This window comes from Rhinolophus ferrumequinum, chromosome 9 (assembly GCF_004115265.2).
Source record: "Rhinolophus ferrumequinum isolate MPI-CBG mRhiFer1 chromosome 9, mRhiFer1_v1.p, whole genome shotgun sequence".
In the NCBI taxonomy this organism is placed as follows: domain Eukaryota; kingdom Metazoa; phylum Chordata; class Mammalia; order Chiroptera; family Rhinolophidae; genus Rhinolophus; species Rhinolophus ferrumequinum.
The window spans coordinates 31,974,262-31,995,628 of NC_046292.1; the positions used below are offsets into that span (position 1 = coordinate 31,974,262).

The 21,367-nt window shown below is 36.9% G+C and overlaps 1 protein-coding gene across 2 annotated transcripts in view; it reads right to left on the reverse strand.

Moving 5' to 3' along the window:
* Positions 1 to 21,367, reverse strand: part of ZSWIM5 (zinc finger SWIM-type containing 5) — a 141,701-nt gene that overhangs the window by 49,788 nt on the left and 70,546 nt on the right. For both annotated transcript variants that reach the window (XM_033113524.1, XM_033113525.1), the window contains one exon: positions 9,290 to 9,646. In XM_033113524.1, the coding sequence (XP_032969415.1) occupies positions 9,290 to 9,646 (357 nt within the window). The remainder of the gene's footprint in view (positions 1 to 9,289; positions 9,647 to 21,367) is intronic.

Genomic DNA, 21,367 nt, shown 5'->3' on the forward strand with positions numbered 1-21,367 from the left:
ACAAATTACTAAATGGGAAAATATATTCACAAATGATAATAGCATAAGGGGTTGGTATCCAAAATATATAAGAAACTCATACAACTCAATAACTAAAAAATAAACAATCTGATCAAAAAATGGGCAGAGGACATGAAAAGACATTTCTCCAAAGAGACATACAGATGGCCAACAGACATATGAAAAGATGCTCAACATCACTAATCATCAGGGAAATGCAAAGCAAAACCACAATGTGATACCATCTCACACTAGTCAGAATGGCTATTATCAGGAAGTCAACAAATAATGTGTTGGCGAGGCTGTGGAGAAAAGGGAACCCTCGTGCACTGCTGGTGGGACTGCAAATTAATATAGCCACTATGGAAAACAGTATGGAGATTCCTCAAAAAACTAAAAATAGATCTACCGTATGACCAAGCAACTCTATCACTGGGTGTTTATCCGAAGAAAATGAAAATACTAATTTGAAAAGATATATGCACTCCTATGTATATCGTAGCATTATTTACAATAGCCAAGATATGGAAGTAACCTAGAAATCTATCAGTTGTGGAATGGGTAAGATAGGGTGTACACACACACACACACACACACACACACACACACACACACTGGAATACGCGTATTACGCAGCAATAAAATAGAATGAAATCTTGCCATTTGAGACAACATGGATGGACCTAGAGGGTATTATGCTAAGTGAAATAAGTCAGACAGAGAAGGACAAATACTGCACAGTTTCACTTACATGTGGAATCTAAAAATAAACAAAACAAAATAAAAAACAGACTCATAGAGACGAGAGGGATGGTTGCCAGAGTGGAAGGGGTGGGTAGATGGGTCCAAAAGGTGAAGAGGAATATAGTTAATAATATGGTGATAAGTTTGCACAGTGACAGATGATTACTGTAATTAGTGGGGTGATCAAATTGTAAGGTATAAAAAATGTCAAACCACTATATTGTATACCTGAAACTAACATAACTAATATAATATTACATATCAACTATACCTAAATTTAAAAAATTAAAAAACAGACAGCATTTGAATTTTTGCTCCCTAGCATATGTCATCAGTTGGTCTCAAATAAACTCATAAAATTCTCAAAAAAATTAACAAAACAAAACCCAAAAAGGGTATTCTGCCTTAATCCAGGCTTTGTCAACTGTGTAGTCCAAAATAAATGTAAAAGATCTAATACTAGTTTCATGTTCACTTAAATTTCAGTTGTATCCTCTTCCAAGATCAACATATACCATCCTAGTGGGGAAAAAGCCTGGAAGGAAATACACAAACATGAAAACAGTGATTTTTTTTCTTAGGAAGGTGATATTAATGTTTTTCTTCTTTCTACCTTTCAATGAAGTTCAAATAAGCTTAAGGTACACATATTATTTTAAAATAAAAAGTACTTTCTCAGAAAATAAAAAATCTGTTTTTAAAGTTCACTATAAAATTGTAGCTTCTCAAGTGAAGTCAACACTTACAAATTCTAGAAACTTGCCCCCCAAAGCACAGACAGAGATGCATACAGGGTGATATAATTTTATAAATTTATACTCAAAATATCTTTCATTATCTCGGTTCACCTCAATGTCACCATTTAAAACACAGTTTTAGTTATTCACACATCCCTCTTCCCTAGCAGCCTATCAGTTCCTTGCCTTCCCTAGCAGCCTATCAGCTCCTTGCTCACAGTTGAATTCCAAGTTGAATCCATGGTTAAATCACCTATAGCCCAGGGCTGGTAATGTGACAGACACCCAGCAAATGTTTGTAGAATGAAAACTGAATCTTTTCTCATTTTCTCAAAGACAGAGCTTCTCTTTGGCATGTCCGAATTGCCAGCATCACTACTCTTGCACTTTGGGGCCATTATTAAGTAAAATCAGGGTTACCTGAACACAAGCACTGCGTTACCAGGACAGTTGCTCTGATAACCGAGACAGCTACTAAGTGATTAATGGGTGGGTAATGGGTACACTGGACAATGGGATGATTCGTGCCCTGGGCGGGATGGAGCAGGACGGAGCGGGACAGAGTGCGATTTCAGAATGGTGTGCAATTTAAAACTTGTAAATGGTTCATTTCTGGAATTTTCAAATTAGTGTTTTCAGACTGCGGTTGACCGTGGATGACTGCAATCACAGAAGGTGGAACTGTTGATAAGGGAGGACTACTGTATCTACTATATGCCACTTTTCTTCAAATGTATTATTCTAAACATAGTAGTTCTGATCACATCACTCTCCTGCTCAAAAGTTATCAGTGATGATTCAGATTCTTACTAAATGAAGTCCAAATACCTTAACTTGGTATTCAGGGCCCTCCGTGCTCAGGCCTAATCTTTCATTTCTAGCCCTGTCTTCCCTATATTTACGCTACGCTTCAGCTAGAAACAGTGTTCCCAGAAGTCGACATCATTTCCTTATGACTTTAGTTATGTTTTTCTCTTTACTTCCCTCCCTCTCCCCACAGCTGGTTCCTTGGCCAAAAACCCTTCTCATTGCCAATATTATATTATCTCAGCTCTTGAGTCAGGGCCACAGTGAGAAATGGAAACCATAAAGTATATAGAGAGGCTAATGCTGCTAAGGGTCGTGTACTGCTTAGTCCATTTGGCAGGAGGGGGCCTCTTTTTTACCCCCTCACTGAATTAGCCATATACCCCATTGCCACCTGTCAAAGTATGTCTATCTTATGCTCATATGCATATAAAGAGAGTAACACTCTTCTGAGCACTTTATTATTACTTCTCTTAAACCTGTCACATTTTGTTTTACATTGAAATTTGCATTTCTAATATATTTCCAACTAAATTGAAATTTTTTAAGTGGGGATTAATTTTTGTACCTCACAGTGCCTTGCTCATTACACCAGAGTTAATATTTATAGAATGAACAAATATATGTCTCATTACCATCTAGATTTAAGCTCCAGGTGGGCAAATAATATATCCTATGCTTCTTTTGTATCCTGACAGTGGCAAAGCAAAACAAATATACTCTTCCTTATCCTTAAATAGTTGTTAATAACAACCATTCATAGAGTGCTTTCTACATGCCAGAGTCTAAGCACTTTTTATGTGTATACATATCCCCACTTGAATGTATGCTCCTTGAGGACATAAACTGTTTTGTTTGCTCGTATATTTGCAATGTGTAGAACAGTGCTTGGAACATAGTAGGTACTCAATGAATATCTGTTGAGTACATTTCAGTGAACTCTTGTAAAAACTCTATGAGTTGGTATTATTATTCTCATTTTAAAATGAAAACAACGAAAGCTTATACAGGTAAGTAATGTAACAGATGGAAAATATATGAGCCAGGATCTACATGTTGGTCTTTCTCGAAAGTCTATGTTCTTTACTACCAGGCTATACTTTGGCCTCTAGCCTCATATTTCTGTGATCCACAAGCTGGTTTCAGGCCCTTGAATGTAAGCTGGGTGGTGTGTGTGAAGACAGCCAAATCATTTTTTTGGGCCTATGCTACTACACAGAATACAGGCACACCTCGCTTTATTGCACTTTGCTTTATTGTGCTTCACGGATATTGTGTTTTTTACAAATTGAAGGTTTGTGGCAACCCTGTGCCAAGCAAGTCTATCAGAGCCATCTTTCCAACATGCTCAGATGATGGTTAGCATTTCTTAGCAAAAAAGAATTTTTTTTAAATTAAGATATGTACATTGGTTTTCTTAAGACATAATGCTATTATTATACATTTAATAGAGTACAGTACAGTGTAAACATAACTTTTATATGCACTGGGAAACCAAAAGCTTCATGTGACTTTCTCTGTTGTGATGGTCTCTTTACTGCTGTGGTATGGACCTGAACCTGAAATATCTCCGAGGTATACCTGTATAGGATTAGTCAGAATAATGCATCACATGGTGAGAATAATAGAGTTCTCTCACTAGTAAGTGATTCTCAAATGTTAATACACAGAATTATCACTGGGGATTTATGCTAAAAATGCAGAAGACAGTCTCACCTCTAATGATTCTAGTTTTTAGTAGCTCTAGAGAGAGAGATAAAATGAGATAAACTAGCTATAAACCAAGGACGAGTCCTCTGAGAACCCTGTTGTTAAGCATAAGGACGAGGAACTAGCAGCACTGATGTTCCAAAAGCAAGGAACAGAGATTGTCTGAATACCAATTCTGACCCTTGGGTGGCTCAATTAGGAGATTAAAAAGTAGGAGCAGGGCCCAGTCTACTAGGGGAGCTGGCTCTAAGCAACTGGCTGGAAGTGTGCAATGACATTCCCTCTAAGGATGTGAAAAGGTATGGAAAAAACTGGAGAATTTTCTGGGCCCCAGTGGTGGTAGTGGCAGCAGCTGTGGAAAAAATAAGGCACAGTTTATAAATACCTAGGGTGCAGACTAGAAAACTGCTGGGATAGGGCAAGGGTAAGGCAAAACCTAAGAGTAAAATTTCACCTAAAACTTCAAAAGGGTTCGTTTATTTCATAGGAAAAAAAGGAAGGTAAACTGTGTAAATGTTTGCTGGTGTACAATGAGGTCAGGAAATGAGAAACTTAGCTGCCAAAATGGGTTGTTGTAGCAAGAAAGGGAGTAAGTCAATATCTGAGGCATCCAGGCAGCCAAGTACAAGGAATTGGTGTAACTGTTGAAGGAATCAAAGTCATCTGAGAGAGCATGAAGTGGCAAAAGTCCCCAAGAAGGATTTTCTAAGACATTTTCACTTATTCAACCAATATTTATTGAGAGACTGCTATGTGCCAGGGCCTGTGACAAAGACTGGACATATATAGCGATAAACAAAGCAGATAAAGTCCTTTGTCCTTGTGGAGCTGACAGACTAGCCGGGGAAAGGGATGTTAACCAAAAATCACACATGTACTTATTTGTGTGGAAAGAAAGACAGGTCAATGAAGTTTTCTCTGAGAAAGTGACATTTAAGCGGACACCGGAGGAATGAACAGAAGCTAGCGTGGCAGAGAGTAGAGGAAACACTGTGTGTATTTTTTGTTGAAAAACACATGGAGTCATAAATTATTGTGGTAATTAAGTATCTCTATATTAAGAGGGTGAGGACAGGAAGAGCATTCCAAAGAGAGGGAATATCATGTGAAAACATAGGCAAAAGCCAGATCATGCAAGGTTTTGTAGGCAATATGAAATTCGGATTTTAGCCTAAGAGCAACAGGAGACCAACTGGAAGATTTTAAACAAAAAGCAATATGTAAAAATTATTTAGTTATAGATAAGTTACTTTGGATGGCTGCATGGAGAGTAGAATAGAAGGGAGCAATAATGGAGATGGAAAGAGATCAGTTAAAAGTCTACAGTAGCAATCTAAGTGGGAGATTACAGTGGTTTGATTTAGGGTGATGGCAGTATCACCCTAAATATATATAAAGAGGTGGAAAATGATGAAATATACTTAGGAGGTAAAATTAACAGGTCTTGCAAAGGAATGCATGTGGATTATAAGAATGAAAAAGGTGTTAGGGATGACAATAAGGTTTATCATGCTGGTGGAGCTATTTATTGAGCAAGTTTGGGGAAGAAGATAAATTCACTTTTGGGTATGTTGATCTTGGGATATCTCTGTGATATGGAATAGTCAGTTGAATACAGAGTTTAAAGCTCAGAAGATCTGGGCTGGAGCAAGACTGAATCAGGAAGAAACAGAAAATCTGAACAGACTGATTACTACTAACAAAATCGAATCAGTAAGCAAAAACTCCCCACAAACAAAAGTCCTGAACCAGATGGCTTCACAGGTGAATTTTACCAAACATTCAAAAAATAATTCACACCTATCCTCAAGCTATTCCAAAAAAAGTCAAGAAAATGGAAGGCTCCCAATCTCATTTTACAAGGCCATCATTACTCTGATCCTAAAACCAAAGACATTATTAAAAAAAGAAAATTATAGATCGACATCCCTGAAGAACATAGATCCAAAAATCCTCAACAAAATATTAGCAAACCAAATCGAGCAATACACTAAAAAGATCATACAACATGATCAACTAGGATTTATTCCTGGGAAGCAAAGTTGGTTCAATATCTGCAAATCAATTAATGTGATATACCACAAATGAAACAAAACAAAATAAACAAAATGAAGGATAAAATCTTATGATCATATCAATAGATGCAGAAAAAGCAATTGACAAAATCCAGGATTTATTTATGATAAGAACTCTCAGCAAAGTGGGAATTGAGAGAACACACCTCAACATAATAAAGGCCATAGTTGTATATGACAAACCCACAACTAACATCACATTCAATGGTGAAAAGCTAAAAGAATTTTCCTTATGATCAGGAACAAGGCAAGGATGTCTACTTTCATCACTTTTATTCAACCTAGTATTGGAAATCCTAGCCACAGCAATCAGACAAGAAAAAGAAATAAAAGGCATCCAAACTGAAAAGGAAGAAAAAACTGTCATAAAAAACTATTAGAATTGATAAATGAATTCAGTAAAGTAGCAGGATACAAAATTAATATTCAGAAATCGGTTGCATTTCTACATACCAAATATGAATGATCAGAAAGAGAAATTAAGAAAACAATCCAACTTACAATAGCATCAAAAAAAATGCCTAAGAATAAATTTAACCAAAGAGATAAAAGACTTGTACTCAGAAAATTATAAGACACTGAAGAAAGAAACTGAAGAAGACGCAAATAAATGGAAGCATATACCATGCTCATGGACAGGAAGAGTTAACATCATTAAAATGTCCATACTATCCAAAGCAATCTATAGATTCAATGCAATCCGTATCAAAATACCAAGAACATTTTTCACACAACTCAAACAATAATCCTAAAATTTATATGGAACCATAAAAGACCCCGAATAGCCACACCAGTCTTGAGAAAGAAGAACTAAGTTGGAGGTATCACAATACCTAATAGCAAACTATCAGATTATAGTAATCAAAACAGCATGGTACTTGCATAAAAACATACACATAGATCAATGGAACAGAACAGAGAGCCCAGAAATAAACCCACGCCTATATGATCATTTATTCTATGATGAAGGAGGCAAGAATATACAGTGGGGTAAAGACAGTCTATTCAATAAATGGTGTTGGGAAAACTGGACAGATACATGCAAAAAAAAAAAAAAGAAACTAGATCACCTTCTTACACCATATACAAGAATAAACTCAAAATGGATTAAAGACTGGGGCAGCTGGATGGCTCAGTTGGTTAGAGCGCAAGCTCTAAACAATAGGGTTGCCAGTTCGATTCCCACATGGGCCAGTGAGTTGCGCCCTCCACAACTAAATTGAAGACAACGAGCTGCTGAGCTTTCGGAGGGGCAGCCGGATGGCTCAGTTGGTTAGAGTGTGAGCTCTCAACAGCAAGGTTGCTGGTTCAATTCCCACATGGGATGGTGGGCTGTGCCCCCTGCAACTAAAGATTGAAAACAGCACCTGACTTGGAGCTGAGCTGCACCCTCTACAACTAGATTGAAGGACAACGATTTGGACCTGATGAGCCCTGGAGAAACACACTGTTCCCCAATAAAATTTTTTTTTTTAAAGATTTTATTGGGGAAGGGGAACAGGACTTTATTGGGGAACAGTGTGTACTTCCAGGCCTGTTTTCCAAGTCGAGTTGTTGTCCTTTCAATCTTAGTTATGGAGGGTGCCGTTCAGCTTCAAGTTTTTGTCCCTTCAGTCTTAGTTGTGTCGGGCGCAGCTCAGCTCCAGGTCCAGTTGCCATTGCTAGTTGCAGGGGGCACAGCCCACAATCCCTTGCGGGAGTTGAACCGGCAACCTTGTGGTTGAGAGGATGCACTCCAACCAACTGAGCCATCCGGGAGCTCAGCGGCAGCTCAGCTCAAGGTGCCATGGTCAATCTTAGTTGCAGGGGGCAGAGCCCACCATCCCTTGAGGGAGTCGAGGAATCGAACTGGCAACCTTGTGGTTGAGAGCCCACAGGCCCATGTGGGAATCGAACCGGCAGCCTTCAGAGTTAGGAGCATGGAGCTCTAACCGCCTGAGCCACCGGGCCGGCCCCCCCAATAAAAAATTAAAAAAAAAAAAAGCATTAGTCTTAAATGTAAGACCCGAAACCATAAAAACTCCTAGTAGAAAACATAGGCAGTAAACTCTCTGACATTGCTCTTAGTAATATTTTTTCTGAAATGTTGCCTTGGGCAAGGGAAACAAAAGGAAAAAAATAAACAATGGGACTACATGAAACTAAAAAATTTTTGCACAGCAAAGGAAACCATCAACAAAAAGGAAAGACAACCTACTGAATGGGAGAAGATATTTGCCAATGATATATCTGATAAGGGGTTAATATCCAAAATTTATAAAGAAATCACAAAACTCAACACTAAAAAAACTAACAGTCTGATTTAAAAATGGGAGGAGGACCTGAATAGACATTTCTCCCAAGAGGACATACAGATGGCCAAGAGACATATGAAAAGATGCTCAAGTGTAACTAATCATCAGAGAAATGCAAATAAAAACCACAATGAGATATCACCTCACACCTGTCAGAATGGCCATCATCAATAAATCAACAAACAACAAGACCTGGCAATGACGTAGAGAAAAGGGAACCCTCATGCACTGTTGATGGGATTGCAAATTGGTGTCATCACTACAGAAAATGGTTTGGAGGTTCCTCAAAAAATTAAACAGAAATACATTATGACCCAGCAATTCCACTTCTGGGTATTTATCCAAAAAAATCCAAAATACAAATTCGAGAAGATACATGTACCCCTCGTATGTTCATTGCAGCCGATTTACAATAGCCAATATATGGTAGCAACCTAAGTGTCCATCAACAGACAATTGATAAAGAAGTTGTGGTACATACATACAATGGAATATTACTCAGCCATAAAAAAAATGAAATGTTACTATTTATGACAACATGGAAGGAGCTGGCAAGTTTATGCTAAGGGAAATAAGTCAGACAGAGAAGAACTGAATAACAAAATTTATTTCATGCTTTCTCACACTCGAAAATATTCCAGGCTCCTGGGATTAGGGATTGCATGGATAAATAAAGTCCATAAACTAGATCAGTATAACTCTAACTTTCTCAGTCCTTTTTTGCCAAAACCTTTTTCAGGTAGACAACTGGACAGCTTTAATAAACTAAGAGCTTAAATACATAATTGTTTGGATAGAATGAATTAAGGTTAAGTGATTATAATTGCAAACCTCTAAACAAACCTCTAAACATATAATTGCAAACCTCTAAACAATAAAGCAACACAGTAGATTCTTAGCAACAAAAATGTTGTACAATTACCGTTCACTTGGTTGATTTCTGAGTTGGAGGAAAGAATCTCATCTGCTAGTTTCTGTGCAGTAGGAAGAACTTCAGTGTGGTGTGCTGTGATTAAATATTGAATAAACTTCTGTAGCTGGTCCCTATTCATCTGGAAAAGGGTTTCTGAGATAGGAAGACGCAATTTGACTTGGTCTGGTTTACGGATCCTGTAGAGTGAGAGCGCTACCACATGAGCACAGTAGAATATGTCCTTGTTCCCACAGCCACATGTCACTGAAGTGATTTTGCATCGATCAAAACTGATTGCAACTTTGTAAGTCATTGCTGGTTCAGAAGTAGTGGCTGGCTCAGTTACTGTGCCACTGAGATGGAAGCCTAAGGAAACAAAGAAAGTGTGTTTAGAGAGTCTGTAGTAAGAAACTTGAAAATTTTCATTTTGCATTTCAGTCAATCAATTCAAAAACTATTTGCTGGGTGTATACTATATACATGGTAAGCTCTGCCAAAGACACAAGGGTCATCACAACTCAGGTATTGCTCTTAAGGAACACACAATCTAGAAAAAGTCTTTACCCTGGAGTAAAAATGTGCAGAAATGGCCTCACAGGCCTAACAACCAAGTTCTTTGCAGGTGGTTCTTGATAGAGCTTACCATGCTTAAATGTGCAGCAAAAGCTCTGAGAACGTCAAGTTTAGCAAGAAATTGTTAAAAATCTACAAGTAGCTTATGGCTTAAAAGAGTTCTGATTCTCCTGCCTTCTAAACTGAATGGTGGCACAAAAGGAAATGGGAAGTGGTAATGATTAAAACTGTTTACTAAACAATTTTCTTTTCTAGCATCAAGGCTGGGGAATCCACGGCATGGACCCAAACTTGGACTAAACAGAAAGTACCAAGGACCAGTTTTCCACTTGTGGAAAATATAAATAAAATTTCTCTTCTCCAAATAAGAAAATCCTATGTTTTTCATGGCTTAGCCCAAACATCATCTCCATATTTTCTACCTGGTGCCCCAGTTGCTGAACTAAATCATATTAAATGAAGAAGCTTTAACATGTATGCTTATAGAGCTTATAGTCTAGTTCACAAGAGAGAGATTTTACCCACAATCAAATAATAAACGACCTAAGAGATAATAATTTCACAGATAAGGAACAGGTGCAGAGAAATTATGCAATATGCCCCAACTGTATTGCATGATTATAATCATGATAATGGAAATTAAAATGACCATAAGTTCACATTCTGGAACATGTTAGGCTTTAAAAACTAGAAAAAATAAATCTGTAAAAAGTTTCCTTCAAATTAATATATTTTCTGAATACAGCTAATTGCTTCTTTTGATAAAAATAAATAATTTTTAATTACTAACGTTTTTCTGAGCACTTACTATGTGCTAGACACTAAGTCCTACGACAAGCATTATATCATTTAATCCTCCCCACGATGTTCTGTGTTTACTACTATTATTGTCTCCATTTTTTTTGTAGGTAAAGAAATTGAGGCTTAGAAAAATTAACTTGCCTAAGTTTACAGAGCCATTACGTGGCAGAGCTAGGATTGGAACCTAGGCAGTCTGACTTCAGAGTCTAAGCTCCTAACAATCACATTTTATTTCCATTATAATGTTTCTAAGACACCAACCTCAATTTCTTAGGAAAATGAGAGTCATGTTTGGTATTGCTTCTTAAAAATATATATTTTTAATTAGGACACTGCTAAATCATACCAACTCAATTTTAATCCTTTTTTACATACAGTCAGCTACAAAGATACTCAATTACCAAATTAAAAGAAAAACGGAATCCTAATAGGGACAAATAGCAGAGAATATGCAACATGTGGTCTCCCTGGTCCGATTCAATTTGGTAACCAAAACGTTATAGCACATGTCTTTCCCTTAGGGACTATAAGAAATTCAAAGAGCCCAAACACATACAGATGTTAATCTCTCTATCTCTTTTTTCTTTTAAATCTTAAATCAAGGTTAAATCATTCATTCAACTAATTATTTAACATCTACTACTGTGTTTCCCTGAAAATAAGACCTAGCCAGACAATCAGCTCTAATGCGTCTTTTGGAGCAAAAATTAATGTAAGACCCGATCTTATATTACTATAAGACCAGGTATAATAATATAATATAATATAATATAATATAATATAATATAATATAATATAATATAATATAATATACCAGGTCTTACATTAATTTTTGCTCCAAAAGACACATTAGAGCTGATTGTCTGGCTAGGTCTTATTTTGGGGGAAACACGGTGTGTGTTAGGTCCCAAGGATATATCTGTGAAAAGATCAAATAAACCCCAACTTTATGGCACTTATATTCTAACTAGGGAAACAACTAAGTCCACAGGTAATTATTTAATTCTAATTGTGCGAAGTCCTATGAAGGAGTACAGAATGATAGGAAAGTATATAATAGGGAAGACCTGACCTAGTTTAGGGACCGGTGGTAAGAGATGAGTTCCTTGAGGAAGTAACATTTTGAGAATTTTATAGACTAAATAAGAATTCATGGGCCGGCCCGGTGGCTTAGGCGGTTGGAGCTCCATGCTCCTAACTCCGAAGGCTGCCGGTTCGATTCCCACATGGGCCAGTGGGCTCTCAACCACAAGGTTGCCAGTTCAATTCCTCGAGTTCCGCAAGGGATGGTGGGCAGCGCCCCCTGCAACTAAGATTGAACACGGCACCTTGAGCTGAGCTGCCGTTGAGCTCCCGGATGGCTCAGTTGGTTGGAGCGCATCCTCTCAACCACAAGGTTGCCGGTTCGACTCCCACAAGGGATGGTGGGCTGCGCCCCCTGCAACTAGCAATGGCAACTAGACCTGGAGCTGAGCTACGCCCTCCACAACTAAGACTGAAAGGACAAAAAACTTGAAGCTGAACAGCGCCCTCCACAACTAAGATTGAAAGGACAACTTGACTTCGAAAGAAGTCCTGGAAGTGCACACTGTTCCCCAATAAAGTCCTGTTCCCCTTCCCCAATAAAATCTTTAAAAAAAAAAAAAAAAGAATTCATTAGGTCAAAGGACAGGGAATGGCAGAGTAGTGAACAAACAGGGCTCCTACCAGGGGAAGAAAAACACATGGCCAGAGCTGCTGAGGTGCCTATGCAGAGGTACTAAAGCCAAGAGGAACATAGACTGTTCAAAGAACAGAAAGAAGACCAGCAATTAGAAAGCCAATAGAAAGGATTAAAGTAGCATGCAATAAGGCTGGGGAGGCAGGCAGGAGCCATGACTCTGGTATTCATCCTATTTCCTCCTTCTGCTCCAGTATCCAAGAGGGTCAGTAGATCCAGTGGATTCTGCCTCCTAAGTATCTCTCCATTCTAGCTCCTCCCTTCAACTCCCTTAATACTGCCTCAGCGCAAGACCATAATAATCTTCTGCCTGGATTAACGAATCTTCCTGCCTCCAACTCTTATCCCATCTACTCATTTTCCATAACACAAACAGAATGATCTTTCTAAAAGAGAAATAAAATCATGTCATTCCTACTAAACTGTGACCTATTCATTTTATATTCTTGGTACCTCACAGAGTCTGGCCTGGAATCAACATTTATAAAAATCTTTGCTGAACTGAATTGCTTAAAATCTTTCAAATGGTTCCTCACTGACTACAGGATAAAGATCAAACTTCTTATGATGTGGCCTCTTTCTACTTGCTTCCCACTTCTCAACACACTGAACTAACTGCAGATATTTGACTATGCTGTTTGCTTAGCCTCTATGCCTCTATGAAGTTTCCATACCAGGTGTGACCCTTCTCATCTCCTCATCCTTAATTCTAGACTCAAATGCAACCTACTCTGGGAAATCTTCCCTAATCTCTGGAGAATTCAATGCTTCTTTCTGAGTTTTTTTTTTTTTTTTTGGTCAGTCATATCTCTCTTATAGCACTTGACATCAGGGTAATAACAGTTTTTATGTTTCTTTTCCCTTTAGACAGTGAACTCCTTAAAAGCAGGGGCTATGTCTTTTTCATCTCAGGCACATGAAAAGGTTTAATAAGTGTTTGTTTAAGGATGAATGAATAAATGAACACTAAACTGAATTTTTAATTTATATATTCATATCCATGATTCACAGAGAATTAAGAATGTTTATAAAATTCCTGATTTTATGATTAAAGTGAAATCAGCCAATAATTAAATAATTTTCCTGTGACGGTGAGCACAGTTAACAATAATTTATACACAAGCTAATAATAGTGAAGCACCAAGATTATTTTCCATAATTCATATTTATGCCTCAAATGGACAGCTGTTATGCTTCTGCCAATTTTCAACCCATATTTTAAAAGATAAAAGATGAGCTGTTTTATTAGCTAACAATTACTGGATACTTACTATGTGCTAAGTGTTCTAAGTACTTTACATGTATTAACTAATTAAATCCTCACAACAACCCTACAAGATGGGTCCATTTATTATCCCCTGTTTTCAGATGAGGAAACTGAGGCTCAGAGGTAAAAGAACTTGTCTAAAAATCCCACAGCCTGTAAAAAGTTAGAGTTAGAATTTGAACACAGGTATACTAGCTCCAGAGCCTGTACTCGTAACTACTATGACATATTGAATATGACTATACAGTTTAAGTTATGTACACAAAACTTTATAAAAGTAATTAGCAAATACAATTCTACAAAAACGCACCAATGACAAGTCAGTAAACTCTGATGCTTGCCTGGTTTCCTGGGCAACTGAAACTGACGAGTGCTCTGTGGTCTCTCACCCTTGGATTGAAGACTGGCTCATGAACTCATCTGTACAAAACAACGTCTCAGCAGTGAGGGAATCATCTGCTGAGGCTTCTAAAGGAAAGCACTTCTCACTCAGTACAGCCCTCTGACATCACTCAAAGTCTTTTGTGTTTCTGAGTGCAAGAAAGGCTCTAGGAAAGCTTGGGCAATTAAAACCATTTTGCTCTTTGCTCTTTTGATTCACCAGACCCCTGAGCAGATGCTAATGCATGAAAATGAATGTAGTTTCAGCCAATGACAAGGAAAGGAGAGCTGTGGTTTACAAAAAGAATCATTTTTCTTATAGTTAGTTTAAGGGTGTAGGTTGTGTGTGTGTCTACACACAGAAATATATAAACTAGGTTAACTCCTTTGAATGAGAATGCTTTCTCTCGAATAAACTTGGTTTTGATGATACTGCATCATGTAATTAGATCTTCACACTTAATTCCTGTCTCCTGGAAGTATACCAGCAGTCACTCCTTCTCCTTTCTGTCACCTAGCAAAACAGAGCCACACAAAAAACTTAAAACAGTGAAAGTGACATCCTCAAAATAACTATTAATAATTTCTTTTCCAGAAAGGCTTATTCAAAAGCTGGGTAACTACATATTGCCTAAACAAGAGTATTGGAATGGCTCTGTGGACTCATACTATGATACAAAGAGCTCAGGAGTCAGGGTGCGTGAGTTGTAAGTCCAGTATCCTTCAATTCCTCTTTGCCTCAGTTTCTTAATTATGCAAATAGGCGTAATAATACTTATATGCCTATCAGACCCATGTGAAAGCAAGTTATAAAGAACACATTTCCCAGAGATATCATTCAACAGTAATCCCAAATGGCCAGGACCAGCACCTATATAAGTTCACAGGAAGCAGATGGTGCCCACACACTGGGTGAGGGTGCGAGAGATTGCAAAGTGAGGAGTAGTATTGTTATTTGGGAATACAAATGCTGCTGCTCCATTACCCTGAGAGCTACTCAGTTTGTTTGTGTTAGAGAGGGCGCTTCTTGTGGCCATCTGCTCCCCTCCCAGCCTCCTCTGGCAAATCAAGAGGTTTTCCTCGTATTAACCTCTGAAGAGCAGCCATAGGCCCTTCTCAGCACTAGCTTCTGCAGGCAATGGTCTCTGCTCTCCATCTGTGCCAGCAACCAGTTAAAGGACAATGAGGCTTCCCAAAACCAGGCAGTCACTTACAAAGATGCCCTTGCATTATCTAGTTTTCCAGTACTCTTTTACTTGGATCTCTATAAGGGGATTAGGTGTATATTTTAAAAGACTGAGTTATTTTTCTTTTGTTATTTTAGAAACATTTTATGTAGAAAAAAACAAAATGGGAAGGATCTGTCTGGAAAATTCATTTAAAAATCTAACATGCATAAAACAATCACTTTAAAAATAGTAATTTTATTTTCCCCCCTACTACTCTGTGGAGCATAAAACTTAGAGAACAAGTTGTCTTGTATGCTGATGGATAACCAATCTTTTCAGAACCATAGATCAGATGCCTGCCTGCTCTTTGGTTCACAGATTTAAACACAGACTGGAAAAAAAAAGAAAATACCACACTCCTTAGGCAATTCTCTGCAGAAACAATGTGAAATGCACATCACATATACAAGGTACACATGTTGCAAAAATTGATGTTACAGGCTAGTAACTACCACCTGGGTTACAGATTTGAACAGAGAAAGGGCAACATATAATTGTAAAATGATTTTAGAAATTACCCTATTCCATTCAGTAACCTACATCAATGGGGAAAATAAAAACTGAACAATAAGCTGCTTTTCAAAAGGAAAAGGATATACACAGCTATTTTTGATCAACCACAATACTGAGTGATCAAATATTTATTTCTGAGTCTTCAAAATAGTATTCATATTTACTTTAAAGCATTAAAAAAATTTCCCAGATATCCTTCTCCAAGAGGAAAAGATTTCCTCGCTACTTCTCTGAGACTGTGTGCAGTGAATCAAATCATCAGAATATACTGAAATTATACTTGAGATAATGTATATATAGCACTTAGAATAGTGTGCCATACCGTAAGTACTCAAAAATGTTATGTTATGTTAATGTTCCAACTATAGCTATAGCTAGTTCCCTTATTGCAATATCTAAAGATCTCCTAATTTTAAGCAGAGCCTAGCCTCGGATGATCTAAAGAAAAATGCCTATGCATAAATATCATATGAACTGTAATCAAATTCTTATAATAATCAAAACACTAATTTTCAGGCGATCTTAATCCACATCTTTTCTAAACTCCATGACATTTTATTTCCTACATGCCCTTTTTAATATGGAGATGAATGCATATCCCACACAACATTCTTTATTTAAAGGTTTCATACGCTAGTAAGAATGCCATGCCTAACATTTACAGCATTTTGGTCAAGGCCTCATATTACCCTCTAGCTTTATTTTTTTGTTACATCTTGTAACTTGACCTGTGTGGGGCAGCAAGAATGGCAAAACAAATTCAATTAGGACAACGCTTTTCATTTTGTTTAGAAACTGGAGCAAAACCATTTTTCTACATTCTACAGTAACCTGATTCCATACAAACACCAATCAAATAGAAGACATTCTCATTAAGTCTTCACTCAGGATTCTAAATGCATTCACATCATCCATTGGATCCTAGGAGCAGTTCTTCATAGGAAAAAGCTCTAGTGTCAGCAACTCTTCTGAATCAAAATTACATTCTTACTATACAATTCCATCAATTGGCCAGCATCTCCTTGTGCCCACTGTTCTTACAGGGCTTTCAACTCCTTTGCTGCTCTAACCCCAAAGGCAGGGAACAAAATTGCTAAATGGAATATTGTTGAACAGACATTTGTACAAAGAAGATATACAAATGGCTAATAAGCACATGAAAAGATGCTCAACATCATTAGTCATTAGGTAAATGCAAATGAAAATCACATTGAGATAACAGTGCACGCACGCTAGAATGGTAATAATAATAATAATAATGGGAATATAAGTGTTGGTGAGGAAGTGGAGAAATTAGAACCCTAATACATCGCTGGTGGGATTATAAAATCTTACAGCCACTATGCATTTGAGGTTAGGTTCTGCTTAAAATTAAGGGGTTTTTAGATATTGGAATATTCCTCTTCATTTATATTTCTTTATAAAAACTCCTTGAGCGTCTTTAAAATATCTAAACCATGAATTATGCATTTATGGATTCTCATGCTCTGCATAATATAATTTTTCTCTTCTTTAAGCTGAGTTTAAATTTGTTCATAAAAAAGTCATTCCTAGTTTAGTGAATCTGTGTACGTGTGTGTGTATATGTGTGTGTGTGTGTGTGTGTGTGTGTGTGTGTGTTTAATGAAGAATAGATGTTGAGTTTTGTCAAATGCTTTTTCTTAAGCTAGTGAGATGATCACATGGTTTTCCTTTTTTGGTTTGTTAAATGTGGTGAACTACCTTGATTAAGTTTTTTACATATATTTTAATTGGCTTATGCTTTGCATTTTTGTAAAAAATATTTTATTAAGATATAATTCACATTATATAAAATTTACCATTTTAAAATATACAATTCAGTGGTTTTTAGTATATTCACTGTTATATAATCATCGCTATCAACTTATTTCAGAACATTTCCATCACCCCCCAAAAGAGATCCTGTACCTATGAGAAGGCAGTCCCAATTCTCGCCTGTCCCCCTCTCCCCATTTTCTGGCAACCACTAATCTATTTTGTCTGTGGATTTGCATATTCTTGACACTTAATATAAATGGAATCATACAATATGTGGCTTTTTGTGTAGTTCACTTAACATGTTTTCAAGGTTCATCCTTGTTTTAACATTGAATACTTCATTCCTTTTTTCTTCCTTTTAAAAATATTTTAAAAAACTGAGGTAGAATTCTTATAACACAAAATTAGCCATTTTAAAGGAAACAGTTAAATACATTCACAATGTTGTGCTACCACCTCCATTATCTGTGCCCAGAACTTTTCATCATCCCAAACAGAAACTCTACCCATTAACCTCACTCCCGCACAGACGGGTATTCTTTATTCACTTTCTATCTCCATGAAATTGCCTACTCTACGTAGATACTTCAAATAAGTGGAATCATGTATTATCTGTCCTTTTGTGTTTGTCTTATTTCACTTAGCATAATGTTTTTAATGTTCACCCATATTGTAGCATGTATCAATACTTCATTCCTTTTTATGTCCGAATAATATTAGATTGCATGAATATACTATGTTTTGTTTATCCATTCAACAGGTGATGGACATTTGAGTTGTTTCCACCTTTTGGTTATTGTGAATTATGGCACCAAGAACACTAATGTACAAGTATCTGAGTCCTTGTTTTCAATTCTTTTGGGTAAATAATTAGCAGTGGAATTGCTGCTCATATGGTAATTCTACTATTAACGTGTCGAGAAACTGCCAAGCTGTTTTCCATAGCGGCTGTAATATTTTATAATCCCTGCAGTGATGTATTAGGGTTCTAATTTCTCCACTTCCTCACCAATACTCATATTCCTATTATTATTATTGCCATTCTAGTGGGTGTGCAGTGTTATCTCAATGTGGTTTTCAATTGCATTTACCTAATGATTAATGATGTTGAGCATCTTTTCATGTGCTTATTGCCATTTGCATATCTTCTTTGTACAAATGTCTATTCAAACCCTTTGCCCATTTTAAAATAAGGGCTTTTGTTGTTGTTGAGTTGTAAGAGCTCTTTACATATTTTAAATACTAAGCCTTTTTCAGATTTGTGATTTGTAAATAGTCCCTCCCCTTCTGCGGGTTGTATTTTCACTCTCTTGATAGTGCCCACTTCATTTCTTTTACTGTTAAATAATATTCCATTGTATAGGTATGCCATATTTTATTTATTTGTTCATCAGCTGATAGACGTTAGGGTTTTCCCACTTTTTGGTTATTATGAATAATGCTGCTATGAATATCTATGTACACGTTTTTGTGTCAACATGTGTTTTCAATTCTCTTGGCTATTGCTATAGGCTGAATGTTTGTGTCCAACCAAAATTCATATATTTAATATCTAATACCCAAGGTTATGGTAGCAGGAGGTGGGGCCTTTGGGAAGCAATTAGGTCATGGAGCAGGGCTCCACCTTCATAAATGGGATTAGTGCCCTTATAAAAGAGGATCCAGAGAGATCCCTTGCCCCTCCCACCATGTGAGAATACAATGAAAAGTTGGCAGTCTGCAACTTGGAAGAGGGCCCTCACTAGAACCCATCGTGCTGGCACCTTGATCTTAAACTTTCCAGCCTCCAGAACCGTGAGAAATAAATTTCTGTTGTTTATAAGCCACCCACTCTATGGTATTCTGTTATAGAAGTCCAAACAGACTAAGATAGGTATATACCTAGGAGTGGAACTGCAGGTCACTTATTGATATCTGAGTATTAAATCAACCCTACATCGCTGGAAGAAACCTCACTTAGTCATAATATATTTTTCTTTTAATATATTGTTCAATTTAATTTGCTAAAATTGCTTAGAATTTTTGCATCTACGTTTGTGACAGATGGTGGTCTGTAGTTTTCTTTCCTTGTAATATCTTTGTCTAATTTTGGTATCAGGATAATGCTGGCTTCACAGAATGAGTTGGAAAGTAGTCTCTCCTTTTCACTATTTTTTTAAAAATTATATTGGGGAACAGTGTGTTTCTCCAGGGCCCATCAGCTCCAAATCGTTGTCCTTCAATCTAGTTGTAGAGGGCGCAGCTCAGCTCCAAGTCCCGCCGCCGTTTTCAATCTTAGTTGCAACCCACCATCCCATGCGGGAATTGAACTGGCAACCTTGTTGTTAAGAGCTCCCACTCTAACCAACTGAGCCATCCAGCTGTCCCTCTGGCAGCTCAGCTCATTGTCTTCAATCTAGCTGTCGAGGGCACAGCTCACCGGCTTATGTGGGAATCGAACCACCAATGCTGTTGTTCAGAGCTTGCGCTCTAACCAACTGAGCCATCCGACTGCCCCTCCTTTTCACTATTTTTGTATTTTATCAAGAAAAAATGTTGAATTCTGTCAAATGCTTTATCTGTATCAGTGAATTATGTTAATATGGTGAATTACATTTATTGATTTTTGAGTGTTAAACTTGCAATCCTAAGAAAAATTCCACTTGGTTGTATTGCATACCCTCATATACTGTTGGGTTTGATTTGCTAAAATATTATTTATAATTTTTGTGTCTTTGGTCATGAGGGATATTGATCTGTAATTTTTTTGTAATGTCTTTGTCTGGTTCTGATAGCAGGGTAATGCTGGCCTCAAATTTTTGGAAGTGTTTGTGGAGAATTGGTATTATTTCTTCCTTAAGTATTCTCTAGAACTCACCAGTGATGCCATCTGGGCCTGGAATTTTTTTAGTGAGATAATTTTTAACTACAAATTCAATTTCTTTATTAGGGCTCTCAGGCTATCTATTTCTTCTCTTTAGCACTTACTTCCTCCTATATTCTTGCTTCTTGCTTTTTATTTATCTCCCTCAAGTAGAATGTGTGCTCCATGACTATAAGTTTTTTTTTTTTTTAATCTGTTTTTTCCTTTGCTATGTATTTTCTTAGCACTTAGTGCTTGGGACATAGTAAGTGCTCAATAAACTTGATGGATTAAATTATAAAATAGTTACAAGCATGTGAACACTTTATCACGTTTTATAGTACCTTTCAAAATCTCAAGCATGTATATATTGAAATATATCATCTCATCATATATTATCCTTTTTGTTTCATATATTATTAGGATATATTTATTTTTTAGAAATTATGTGATAAGTAGGTTAGATTATCTATGAATTTCATTTCAGGAGAGTAAAGTGAGCCTCATAAAATATTTGTCATAAAGGAGCATACCGGATATGATAGGTTGAGAATAACTGATTTCTATCACACCAATTAGTGAGAGGAGTATGCAAGGGGTAGCAAGCCATTGCTCTGGAAGTCCTTTGAAAGAACTGATTTCCCTGTATTTCTAAAAATATCCATCCACAAAATATCTTCAGATATTCTGTAACAGGGTAAGTTAAGGACGGGAAGAAGTGATAAGGACCATCAGTATCTTGAATAAAGATAAATAAATAAATAAATAAATAAATAAATAAATAAATAAATAAAGTTATAGATGGGCTCCAAGGGAATTCATGCCTTATTTTCAGGAGGTTAGTCAAGGGTGGTGTTAATTATAGAGAAATTTCACATAAACAGTGGAGAAATATTCAAAAGCCACTATACATTCTTGTAAGTAAAGATACAGGTAGAGTGCTGGTACTGCAGAACTGGGGCTTCCCTTGATTGGCATCATC